This window comes from Mirounga leonina, unplaced genomic scaffold (assembly GCF_011800145.1).
Source record: "Mirounga leonina isolate KUSES-001 unplaced genomic scaffold, KU_Mleo_1.0 Mir_125, whole genome shotgun sequence".
Lineage (NCBI taxonomy): Eukaryota > Metazoa > Chordata > Mammalia > Carnivora > Phocidae > Mirounga > Mirounga leonina.
Window position 1 is genome coordinate 244,526 of NW_023270305.1, and position 13,418 is coordinate 257,943.

The following is a 13,418-nucleotide window of genomic DNA, read 5'->3' on the forward strand; positions in this document are numbered from 1 at the left end:
AGCGCGCAGCCCGCGCGGAGCCGGCTCAGAGCGAGAAAAGCGAACCCAACCCGTCGGGGCAGCCGCTCCGGACCCGCCGCCGCCGCCGCCGCCGCCGCCTCCTCCCCCCCGGATCGGGGGTACTGTCCCAACCCGAAAGTCCAGTTCTGCGGCCCGGCAGCGGCGAGCAAGCGCGATGACACAGGAGTACGACAAGTGAGTGAGGCGCCGGCGCGCGAGTCGGGCCGTGCGGCTTGAGGCCGCCGCTGGGCGCCGGGCCGGCCGCACCTGCCGCGAGGCCGGGAGAGGCGAGGCCGGGCGGGCGGGGGTGCGAGGCCGGGCGCGGGGCGCGGGGCGCGGGGCGCGGGGCGAGGCCGGGCGGGCGGGACGCGAAGCGGGCCGGGAGGGCGGGGGGCTCGTCTCGCCGTCCACTTTCTTCCCCGCCGCGGCCTCTGCCCTCGGCACCGCCTCCCCCGCGCCTTTGTTCCACCGAAGCCCCCGGGGAGACCCTTGCCTTGGGGACGCAGTTCGTGAGGGGACACCCCCCTCAGCTCCCTCCCCGCTCCGCCCCAGCGGCCTCGTCAGGGGGACCAGCGCGCGGGCGCGCCCCGTCCCAGCTCTGCCGCTGGCAGGGGTGCGGGAAGGGAGATTGGGGCGCCGCGCCGCGCGAGACCCCCGCCAGGGTCGCTTTTGCTCAGGGGCGCCAGCGGAGCTCTTTGGGCCCCGCTGCCCCGCTGGGAAGGTAGACGTCTCTGCTAATCAGGCCCTTGTCGTCCAGCCATCTCCTTCAGTCCGTCCGCTAGAACTTCCGAAAGGAGAAATTTGGGGGAAAGTTGAAGGGCTCTGGTGTCCTGGCGTTTCCCCCCCACCGCGCCCGGCTGGCTGTGTGAGTGAGAAAATTGTGGTAGGAGTTATTTTGCCACTTGCATCATTGATGGTAATTACAGATTACTGCAATTAAAAAATCTTCAGAAAATATCAAGAAGATGAAATCTTCGAAATCCGGGTGATAAACAGAACGCACTGTCCTAATACTCCTTGTGGAGTTTGTGATTAAAGAAATATTTTCAACAAATGCAAGGTGGTAATGTAAGATGTTAACATTAAGGGACACGGGGTGAGGGATATTTCTGTATTTTCTTTGCAACTTTTCTGTAAGTGTAAAATTGTTGCGAAATAAAACATCTATTAGGGAAAAAAGTAAATCGCACCAAACCAATCTGTGTACTTCAGTAAATCCAGATCAGAGGTCTCCAGTTTTATGATTATTTGTTAAGGATCATTTTATTTAAGCGATCTTTGTCTGACTGGGAAGGATAGATACTGTGTATGGGATATCTTAAATGGATGAATCTTGTGTTGTACAATGTGCAGGTAAAATATCACTTGAAATATGTTTCAGAAGCCTTTTGAGAGATCACTGATGAAGGGTTTAAGACTTACCAAAGGCAGTGACGGGCTTTTCGGGACTAGCAACTGCCTGACTGTCATATGAGGAAGTAGACTAAGACAGGCAACTGGTTACTGTTTATTTCTTGACTTATGGTTTAGATAAGGCAAATTTCCAAAGCTAAAATTTTGGCCTTAGGCACACTTTGGAAATGTAAGACACCTCCAGGGTGATCACAAACAGAACCATTTGCAAAAAATATTTTCTGTTGCCTGTACAAATTTGGGATGGGGGTGGGAGAAGAAGGGAAGCCGAAAAACTAGCATTACGGGAATTGAATGAGCCAAGTGCTGTCATAATCTTCTGGAAGTAGCTATTACACTATTAATAATAGCTTAGCAGTACACCAGTAAATCACCCCAAGATACCACTGATTCAGTGGTTGTTATACTCTGCTCCTAATGGTGTAGGGAATGCCCTTTTGTGCGTTTATTTATTTATTTATTGTGAATTTGAGATTTATACACAGCCTTCATTTTTAAATAAACTGCTTCATTGTGTTTGTTTTGTGTTAGAATAGTATACCCCCTCAAGACTGCTTTCCCTACTAGATGTCATTAGTATTTGGATTTTATGCCTTGATTTTATGCCTAGACATGAGTTTAAAACATTGACTTTGAAATAAGACCTAATTTTGAGGATAAATTAAGTTGTTGCTCTGTGTTCCCACCCCTTTTCAAAGATGTTCTCCTTTTTAAAAATCTGTATCTGTTTTTAAAGGGCCTGGGTGACTGCCAAAACCCTAACCTTTGTTGATTACTTGAAAAGATAATCAATCTTTCTGCATTCACTTTTAGAGTAGGTAGGTCACCTTTAGGCCATTTACATATTTCATTTGTGTGTTGCAATGAGAGCTGATCCTTAAATTTGCTTGTTAGAATACTGATAATTCAGAGTAGTTTTAAACATTAACAATTTCTTTTCCTTAAAAGAAAAAAAAAATGCTTCATTTTGCTGGAGTTCGTGTTCCACTTTTTCTCCTTATTGACTCATTAAATAGTACCAACCGAACAGTTGTTGAGACTGTTGACATTTCAAGTTTTTGGAATCGGTAATGTTTGTTTTAATCTTTAAAATTAAATCTTCTGTAAGACTTTACTAAGATCTCCGTTGATTTTCTGGATTTTTCCCACCAAACTACAATGTTAAAATGAAACCGTTCTTGCCCAGTGTGAAAATCTAGTAAAGATTTTTAAAAACAGATTTCCCACCTATTTTCTTAAAAAGCTCTTTTTGTTCAGTGGCTTTATTTATTGTTGTAGATTCTTAAGTGTTTATCTCTAAGATAAACAGTTAACTCCCATGCCAGAAAATTATGCCTCCTTATTGATTTACAGTCCCCTTTGGCCACATTCCATGCTCAATCTGCTGGTAATCAGTAGAATATTCTAACTTTCTCATATACCCCCAAGGATTAAACGAAGTCGCTCTTTTTCTTTCCTCCCCCTCCTCCTCTCTCCCTGGTTTGTGGGTAGGAAAGTTTTTAAGGCATGGTATCAACAGGAGAAAGAGGGAAGTTAACATGTAGCAGCATGATGATTGAACCATGTATACTCTCTTTAAGAGGGTACAGTCCTGACGGTAGATGTCTGAGGAGAATGGATGTTCTGTTTTGCCTTCCTTTGTCCTTGTGTTTGTTTACTTAAGTATTTGAATAGCCTGGCATTTTCTTGGAGTGTTGTTTTGTTTTGTTTTGTTTTGTTTTGTTTTGCCAAATAGCATATCCTGGGTCACATGTATAGTTTAACTGCAGGTTCCCTGGCTGCCTCAACAGCGAATGTCTTGGGGTGGGGGGTGGGGGGGAACCGTTGGTGTGCATTCAAGTGGGTTGTCTCCTGGTTTTGTCTTAATTTACTTTGCTGGGGTGGGTCGTTGGGCTCTTTTATTAGAATATCAAGGAATTGGTTGTTTGGGTCTTTTAAAAATTAGCTTATGGTGCCTTGCGGTAAAAAGTGAGATCTATCTATATATGTGTTTTTAATTTCTCTGAAGCAAACGGCCAGTATTGGTTCTTCAGAATGAAGCACTTTATCCACAGCGGCGCTCCTATACTAGTGAGGATGAAGCCTGGAAATCGTTCCTGGAAAACCCTCTCACTGCAGCAACCAAAGCGATGATGAGCATCAATGGAGATGAAGACAGTGCAGCTGCACTGGGCTTGCTGTATGACTATTACAAGGTAGACGTGACTTCTCTTTTAAAAACCTAACAACAGTCCAAGATGCACTTGATTCAACAGCATATAAAACAGTAATTTGCTGGTAGAATGTAATGCAAGTTGCTTCTCTAGTGACTATAAATAGTTTAATGAGTGCTTTGACTTACTGTGGTTCAAAGCTGAAAATCTATGATCATAGAATCAAAGGGTTGTTTTTAAAATGGGTGAAGTAGCCCCTGTTCTAGCTCGATCTGAAAGGTGAAGCTACCATAAAAGAAGATGGTAGATGTGTCTTACTGAGATTGGACGTTTTACCAAGGAGACTTCTTAGTGCCCTGAAGAGCAGACAGTGGTTCATTTACCTGTGCTGTAACCTTTATTCTGATGTAGTCAGAGTGATTTCCTTTTCCTTACATGGTATCACAGACCCTCTGATTTGATTGTAGGATTCATGAAGGAAAAAAAGCTATATTCTAGTCTTGGACTTTCTAGTTCTAAGATCAGGATATATTTTGTTGCCTATTTCTATAGATTAGTCTTAATTAAATACAGTCTGTTCTCTGCCTGGAGTTTTATGTGATGTTCCTGTCTGGAGATCTGTATCTTCATCACTGTCCTAATAATACTGGCCACCACTTACTGAGTACCTCTTTCACGCTACACATGTTACTGGCATGCATGTTATTTCTGATCCCTCCAGAAAGCCTCCAAAATATGTGGTATGATCCCTGTTTTGCAGATGGGAATAAATTAAGTTCACGGGTCACACAACTAGTATGTGTTGCAGCCAGGATTTCAGGCCTGGTCTGGATTGTGCCAGAGTCATCCTCTTCAGCATGCCATGCTGTCTCCTGTGGAACGTCCTTTGCTTGCTATATTCTTTGGCATTCTTCTTTCTGCTCAGTAATAGTATGTGGTGATTTTTGCCATATTTTTGTTTTTAAAACTTCCAGACCTATAGAAAACTTCAATTTATTCAGACGATTAACTCCCAGATACTTTCACCTAGATTCATCAGTTGCTTACCTTTTGTTACATTCTGGCACTGTATTATTTCCTGAATGTAAGAAATGCAGAGAGTGGAGGCGTCTGGGTGGTTCGGTCGTTAAACGGCTGCCCCTTCAGCTCAGGTCATGATCCCAGGGTCTTGGGATCAAGCCTGCCGTCTGGATCCCTGCTCTGTGGGAAGTCTGCTTCTCCCTCTCCCTCTGCCTCCAGTTCCCCCTGCTTGTGCTCTCGCTCTGTGTGTGTGTGTGTGTCTTAAATAAATAAACTCTTTTAAAAAAGAGAGAGATGCGGAGGGAAAAAAGCAAAGAAGATAGCTTGATTATGATTACCAAATTAGGGTGGGACCTAAACAAAAGATTTCATTATTTTCTCATATGAGACCATGTATCCAGCTTGTTGTGTTTGAGAGACTGAGGTAAGTTTTGTTTTGTTTTTTTCCTTTGAATATGAAGGGAAACTTCTGTAGTAACTAACGATGCTGGAAGAAATCTTAGCCCGGGTAGTAGAGCCGAAGAATTCCTTCGAAGTGGAATATCTGTTCTTCTTATGTCTTGTTTTCTTGACTCAATCAGTGTAAAAATCATAAGTTCCTAAGTATTAATTATGAAGTTTGAAGTGTTACGTATTTGTAACTGAAACTTTTGAGAATGGGAGAAAACCAACAAGTTTAGTGCCAGAGAGACTGATGTAATAATACTGATTGCAGGGGTTGTATGTGTATGTGTTTTAAATAAAGGGTCCTAAAAGTATTTTACAGCTTAGGAGGAGATAAATCATTATGTCTGTCCACAGACATGTGGGTGACAATTTTAGTACTATGTCAGGCTTCTTATGACAGGTGTAGCATTATTTTCTTTTTTAAATGAACTGATTTGTTTCAGTTCTTTGGGTATAACCATCTGTCGTTTTTACATAATAACTTTTTTCTTTTTTTTTTTTTTAAGATTTTATTTATTTATTTGACGGAGAGAGACACAGCGAGAGAGGGAACACAAGCAGGGGGAATGGGGGAGGGAGAAGCAGGCTTCCCGCGGAACAGGGAGCCCAATGCGGGGCTCGATCCCAGGACCCTGGGATCAGGACCTGAGCCGAAGGCAGACGCTTAACGACTGAGCCACCCAGGTGCCCCTTACATAATAACTTTTTAAGTAGGCTCCACGCCCAGTGTGGAGCCCAACCCTGGGCTTGAAGTCATGACCCTGAGATCAAGACCTGAGCTGAGATCGAGAGTCAGACACTTAACCGACTGAGCCACCCAGGCACCCCTACATAATAACTTTGATAAAGCTTTAAAAGCACATTGTTAACACATGAAACAATTTATTTTGTGTTTAAAGGTAATTCTGTTTATACATTCACAATGAAAAGAGTCTCAAACATTTAGCCGTTTTGGAGTACATGTTTGGAATTAGTCTCGAGTGGGTTGATGTCTACAGTACACCTGTAATGTTAGCCTGCTTTCACCTCCTGTGTAAAGAAGAACAGAATCAAAAAAGGCATAGAACAAACTGAGTTCGGTTTGTCCTTTGGGTGTCAGATATATGAATCCCAGAGTATCTGAAGAAATGTATCATTTGAAGCCAGCACTTGGATTTTGGAAATGAACTGTTAGCATGCCTGATCCTTTTGATTGTGCATTTGATCTGAAAGGAAGGGTAGAGAAAAGGAGCAGCGAGGATGCTGAGAGTCCAGTTGTGTTTTCAGTAGCTTCTTTATTCCATAGCATGGATAAATGGGTAAAACCAAGCCAGAAGTACTTTTTTTTTTTAAGAGATGAAACCCAAACTCAATGACAAAGTAAATTTGTGATGCCCTGAGTTTATTTGGCAACTAAAGAATCGTCAGTTTTTACATATTAATCTCATGACAAGATTTGTAAGCTCTTGAGGGCAGACACTGTCTTATTCATTGTGTATCCCCACAGCCTGGCATTTAGTAGGCAATCAAGTAGACATATGAGTGGTTGAACTTAACTGAAAAATAAGAGGCTGAATCTAGACTCCACTAAGTGAGAACTAAATTGTATCATGTTTATTAATATCTAAGGTTCCAAGAGAGAGGAGGTCATCAACAGCAAAGCCAGATGTTGAGCACCCAGAGCCAGATCACAGCAAAAGGTAATGTCTAATAGAGAGCATAAAATAGTACTGTTGTATTTTCACAGGTTTCTGTGAAAATAAAACAGGAGTTTAAATGAAAAAGCTCTAGTGGAAGAAATAGGTGATAATTATGATTCTGTTGCTCTGAGAAGTTGCCAGTTTCTTTAGACATAGTTGCCTTTTCTGCAAAACAAAGCATTAACTTTCTTTTTCTGTGGAGGGATGTTTTTAGTAATAATGTAAGCAAACTGTTCCCTTATTTGTCTTTGAGTTTCTCTTGAGAAGGGTGTGGCATTTAATGCAAAGGTGGGAGTCCTTTAAAAAAAAATTAAGTATCAATGATCTTGAATAATGGCCTAAGTAAAGCTTAATGAAGCAGCTGTATTTCCAAACTCCTCTTGAAGTTATTTTAGATTATTTCGGTTAAAACTTTCAGAACATTAAGGCTTTTATAGTCGTGAAAAATAATTTAAACATACCTTGTAAATTTCCCCGTGTTCTATTAGTAATAGAAATAAATATATTTATTCATATTATCTATCAATCTATTTATTTATTTAGAGAGTGTGAAAAGAGGGGGCAGAGGGAGAGAGAGAATCATAAGCAGACTCCACACCTAGCTTGGAGCCCGACATGGGCCTCAGTCTCACAATCCTGAGATCATGACCTGAGCTGAAATCAAGTCTGACGTGTCACCGACTAAGCTTCCTAGGCACCCAGGAGTAAAATATTTTTAAAGAAACAGTGAACACTCAGAATCCCACTATCTCAATTATTTACTGTTTGGGTGTGCATGCACCTTTTATGTGGTTGTGGTGTGTATTCACATTTGGTAGTTTGTGTTCTTCTACTTAATCCCTTCCATAAGTCTTTTCTGTGTTGCTATTTTAATCTTCATAATTACCCTTTGGAGAAGGACTTACGGCTTTTATTATGTTACTTTTTATTATGGGTATTTTCAAACAACAAAAGTAGAGAAATAATATACGCCTATGTGTATCATTACTAGCTTCAAAAGTTACTAACATAATTCCTCCTGTTTGATCTACTCTACCCTCTTCTCCAACTTTTAAATTAAATGTTTATTTATTTTTGCTATAGCTTTTAAGCAAAACTTAGTTATCCTAACATTAAGGCTCTAATTTTTTTTTTTTTTTTTTACACTACTACAAAGCCTTGACAAACAACTTTCTAGATAGCTTTTTCCTTTTTTTCTTTCATTAGGATAAATTCTTGGGAGTGAATTTATGGTTCATTAGAACATTTCATTGATCTGAAATGTACAAAACTGCCAAGTTGCTTTTTTTCCTTAAAGGTATCAGCCTATATTGTTTGAAAATTCATTAATTTTACCCTGGACTAGAAATCATCTTCTGTTGCCCTGAATATTTATTAAACCAAAAGTAATTTTATGCAAATATATCTACCGGTACAATGTAACCTTCAGTTTCCTTTTGGTGTAGAGAAAGCCAAATAAGTGTAAGTACTAGGAAAAGTGGTGGCCAAATGATAACCGTTCATATTTCTTGAGCCCTTGTGCGCCAGGCATCATCATAACACGTTTCAGCACCTCGTCTCATTTCATCCTCGTCACAACCTTGTGAGGATAGATAGATAGCATAATTACCCCCATTTTATAGATGAGCATGTACTTACTAAGAGATGAAATAGCTTTCCACAGGTCACAGAATTTGAACCAAGGCAAAATGACTCTAGAGTCTGTGCTTAAAGCACCATACTGCTCCAGCCAGTTATGTTTGCAGCTTCAGGCTTCTAGTGAAATATGACCACTGTATTAGGATTATTGAAAAGAAAGTGTAGTAGAGGAGAGCTCTGAGTTCTCTAGATTTCAAATGAAATTTTACTTGATACTTTTGGATTTTATGACTGATTAACCATGAAGTCTTTTTTTCTTGCTCTAGTAATGGGTTGTCATTGCCATTTTCTATTTATTTCGTTTCTCCCAAGTGTATTATTATTATTATTACTATTGCATGGGACCCAATGGCCCATTGCCATTAGGAAAATAAAAATTGTCAAAGAACTGTATCAGCATTGAGTTTAAAAACACAGTTTTCTTTTTTTTTTTCTTAAAGAAACAGCATACCAAATGTGACTGAGCAGTCCCTCATTTCTGCTGGAGAAAACAGAGTGCAAGTACTGAAAAATGTGCCATTTAACATTGTCCTTCCCCATGGCAACCAACTGGGCATTGATAAGAGAGGCCATCTAACAGCTCCTGATACAACAGTCACTGTCTCCATAGCAACAATGCCTACCCACTCCATCAAGACAGAAACCCAGCCCCATGGCTTTGCTGTGGGAATCTCTCCAGCAGTATATCATCCTGAGCCCACTGAGCGGGTGGTGGTTTTCGACCGGAACCTTAATGCTGACCAGTTCAGCTCTGGTGCTCAACCCCCAAATGCTCAAAGGCGAACTCCAGACTCTACCTTCTCAGAGACCTTCAAGGAAGGCGTTCAGGAGGTACAGGAAATGCAAGCATCTTCCTAAGACGTTTGTGTGTTTGTATAAGTATTGGGTTCCACCTCTTCCTTGTTATGTAAGCTTGAAACTCACCCTGAAATGAATGGATTAGGAACAAAAGATTTTTTTTTTAACGAGAAAAGGCCCATGGGTATAATTTGTAAACTAAACCTACAAAACCAGAAATTATTATCAAGGGCACATGGCTAATCTTACCAGCATTTGAGTTAACAATTATGATTTCAGCTAAGTGATTTGTTGGAGAAAGAGAACCCCATACATAATCTCCCATCAACAACAGATATCTCCACATAAGTCTGTTTTCAGCTTTTGCCCTAGACCAAAACAAGATTCTGGCAATTGGTCTCAATATAAAATGACTTCTCATGGATTTGCTTGGTCTCTCTCAGTTGGTAGTTGAGTCAGGGAGGCAGTAGATGTTGATGATGAACGCATTGTGTGAAATTTACAGAGTAACTCCAAATGCTTTGGGGCTTTTGTGGTGATGAACACCTCTCAGGTACAAGTTAGGGAATGAAGATGTTTGAAGCCATATTTAAGTCTCATGGGTAAAGGAACAGCCCTCTGCTTATGGAGTTAGGAGTAGAATAGTAGCCTCTTCTGAGAAAATGCACCAGTCCATCCAGCGCTGGTGCAGACTTGATAATGTATCTTCACTTGGTGTGATGATCCCTAAAAGTCATGAGATTTTGGTGGCAGATTCTAGAGTTTGAACAGAATTGAGATGTGTGGGGAAGTTGGGAAAAAGGGATAAGGCAGCACTCTGGGGGAGCACCTGCAGAGATTGTCTTCATCTAATTGAGTGGCATATAAAATGGATATTTTTCCTTCAGAACTTTTTTGTAGAGTTACAATTTTTATTTTAAAATGAGTATCGAATGAGTAATGGGTTGCTGTAAGCCACATACTTCTGTGCTGTACCACATATTGGTCTTTAGTAAGCCTGATAACCAGTTAAATAGTTGTGGCTTATTACATTGATATTTCAGGTTTTCTTCCCCTCGGATCTCAGTCTACGGATGCCTGGCATGAATTCAGAGGACTATGTTTTTGACAGTGTTTCTGGGTAATAGTTGTCTTTTAATTTGATTTTTAACTTTCAGCTTTTAATGACTTGTTAATTTGATATTGGAAAATCAGAGGTGGCTTTGGTGGTATTATCTTTGCTAGAGGACATTTGCTTTAGTGAATTTAATTTTGAACTCTGTACTGTGTTTCATGTTTCTTTAATTCTTGGTGTTGGTGCTTTTTCTGTCTTTCAGTTTCTTTATGTGATGGTAGAATGGAATCTAAAAGAAGAGATGAGGGGATTAAATTAGGTCTCTGAGCTCCCTTCTGTTTCCAAAAACATATAATTCTGTGAGAATTTAGGAATAACATCAAGTGGATTTTTTATTACCCTTACTAGTGGTAAAATAAATGAAGTTAGCTTTTTTCTGACCCCGACAACCTCTTCTTTTAAAACCTCACAAAATTGTACCTCGTGCCGGGAATATGAGTATCTTCCAAGTTAATTATGAAAATGTACAAACACCTTCAGATATTTTTTAAAAGCATTTAGAATTTCATTTTATAATTTTGTCTTATGCATTTTTTGTATGTTGTATTTTGGAGTAAAAACAGTTTATTTTTTAAAGTCTAGGATTTTATGGGAATTGAGATTTCCCTTAAAGACCTGCCTCAAGGTACAGGAGTCACAAACTCAAATGCCTTTAGGATCTAAGATAGGCGTCAGCAAACTTTTTCTGTAAAGGATCAGATAGTACATATTTAATCTTTGTGGGCCTTACAGCCTCTGTTGCAACTGCCCAGCTCTGCCGCTGCGGCACAAAAGCAGCTATAGGTAATACATAAATAAAGGGTGTGGCTTATTTCAATAAAACTTTATTTATAAAAATAGGTGTAATTTTCGACCTCTGGTCTAGGAAGGTTATTAAACAACTCGAGGGAGATATATGCATGTTACTTTAAGGTGATAGTAAATGTAGAGAACTGTGTAGTGCCCATCCAAAGACATTTAAATTACAAGCAAAAATAACAAAAAGTGCTGTGCAGACCAAATCAAATTTAATCAGAGGCCTACCAGCCACCTGTTTGCAACCTTTGCTGAGTAAATACCAAATTGGCAACATGTCTTGTGAGATTTCCTTCCAAAGTCCTTTTCAGCTTCTAGTATTTTTAATATCCATAGCTTCTAAACTAATTTTTAACCTTATTAACTTCATAGAATTTCTAGTAGGCATTTTGTGGCCCTGCATATGAGAGATTTGAGAATATTTGTGTTACTTAAGATTATATTTATCATGCAAGAAGTAGCAAATGCTATTTATAATATGACATAGTCAGTTGGATGTTTCCTGGTAGTTGGCTATTTGCATACATCCACACTGAAGCATTTCAAGATCGCGCTAACGCATAAAGAAAGCTTCCAAAAGAGTGGATTAGAGAGCTGTGGCTTTTTTTGTTCTTTAGGAACAACTTTGAATATACCCTAGAAGCCTCAAAATCGCTTCGACAGAAGCCAGGAGATAGCACCATGACCTACCTGAACAAAGGCCAGTTCTACCCTGTCACCTTGAAGGAGGTGACCAGCAGCGAGGGGATCCACCGGCCCATCAGCAAAGTCCGAGTAAGTTCTGCTCTTAGTTCTCTTCTCCAGGAAAGCTAGTCAGAGCTTAATATTCCTGGGTCTGAAGAAGATCTAAATGAAGATCTAAAATTGCAGTTTTCAGCTTTAACTGTAAAATAGAACACTAAGTAAGATTTCTAACAGATACTCACCCTTTAGTGTCTTTATATTATAATGCATTCTCTTTCATAGAGTGTGATCATGGTGGTTTTTGCAGAAGACAAAAGCAGAGAAGATCAGTTAAGGCATTGGAAATACTGGCACTCCCGGCAGCACACGGCTAAACAAAGATGCATTGACATAGGTAAGTAGCTCCAGAGCCTGCTTTTATTCCCAGAGGTGCAAGCATCCAGTTTTCCAATGCCAGTTATTTTTGGCAGTGATCAGCTTCCTGCCGAAAGCATTTGAATTTTTATGCCAGCTACTGATCTGTTCCAAACACTGTTCTTGGCCTCCTGGAATCAGTGCTTTTAACATTACTTCTTTCATAAGGACATGTGGCCCAAGCAGTGGCTCTCCAGATGACACTGGACCAGAAGCTCCAGAGCTTGCTCGCATAAGAGTGCCCTGCTCTTTGGTCTGCAAAGTTTTTGAGGTGAAATGTCTTCTTCAAGAGCTACTGATTATTTGTAGATGATGGTAAAGTCGGGAGAAAAAACCTAAATAAACAAGTAAAAGCAAATACTGCTGGTGGGCATTTACCTAACCATCTCCCCTGGTTACATGTTGAACTGTCCTGCTATACTCTTCTGTCTTTAAAGAGACCCTGTGATGTATCACTTGGGGTATAGCTGCAGACCTGGGCAAATCCGTATTTAATGAAGTGGCTTTATGAGAATGGCTGTTCTTGCCGTGTATATAATTTTTGCATAAAATCCTTGTCTGTATCACAAGATGGTCCTTTATCTTAGTGTTACCTCTTTTGTCTTTTGTAACGTTCTCTTTTCAGAAAAATTAAAAGAGCTGAGTTCTAATCTTGGTTCTCTGGGCTAGTTTTGTGACCTTGGGACAGTTACTTAAACTTTTTAGTCCCAAATATCTTAATTTTGACATAATGGGAAAAAATTAAATATGTCTAAGCTTACCTGTATTTTAAAAATCCTGTGATTCTTTTTCTTCATCTTTTGAACCTTTTTCAACCCAACAATATGTTCATTTACATTTTTCGGAGACAGTAATATAGAAAACGGAATCTTACTTTGAACTGCTGCAGTCTTACTTTGAACTGCTGCAGTCTCACTTTGGAACCAGAAATCACGATTTCCCTTTCTTTTTCATCACTCATGTAGCTGACTATAAAGAAAGCTTCAATACCATCAGTAACATTGAGGAGATTGCGTATAATGCCATTTCCTTCACTTGGGACATTAATGATGAAGCAAAGGTAGGTAACGGAGTCCAGGGACTCCTCCGCTTCCAGCTTTTTGAGGGAAAGTGGGAGGAGCTTAATGATTTGACAACTGATTTTTTTTTATGGTTTTACATGTTTTTGTTCTTTTGCTGAGGAATAGGGAGAATAAGCTCAGTAAGAGGACAGGTTAGAGCCATTAAGTCATGAAGTGCATGAAAATGAGACAAGACTGGGAG

At 40.3% G+C, this 13,418-nt stretch overlaps 1 protein-coding gene across 1 annotated transcript in view; it reads left to right on the forward strand.

The window, feature by feature from the left end:
- The first annotated feature begins 125 nt into the window (after positions 1–125).
- GRHL1 (grainyhead like transcription factor 1) overlaps positions 126–13,418 on the forward strand; it is a 49,476-nt gene continuing 36,183 nt past the window's right edge. Inside the window, exons 1-8 of the mRNA XM_035000568.1 lie at positions 126–195; positions 3,422–3,608; positions 6,642–6,712; positions 8,791–9,181; positions 10,192–10,268; positions 11,675–11,831; positions 12,024–12,135; positions 13,121–13,215. Coding sequence (XP_034856459.1) covers positions 176–195; positions 3,422–3,608; positions 6,642–6,712; positions 8,791–9,181; positions 10,192–10,268; positions 11,675–11,831; positions 12,024–12,135; positions 13,121–13,215 — 1,110 coding nt within the window. The 5' untranslated portion in view covers positions 126–175. The remainder of the gene's footprint in view (positions 196–3,421; positions 3,609–6,641; positions 6,713–8,790; positions 9,182–10,191; positions 10,269–11,674; positions 11,832–12,023; positions 12,136–13,120; positions 13,216–13,418) is intronic.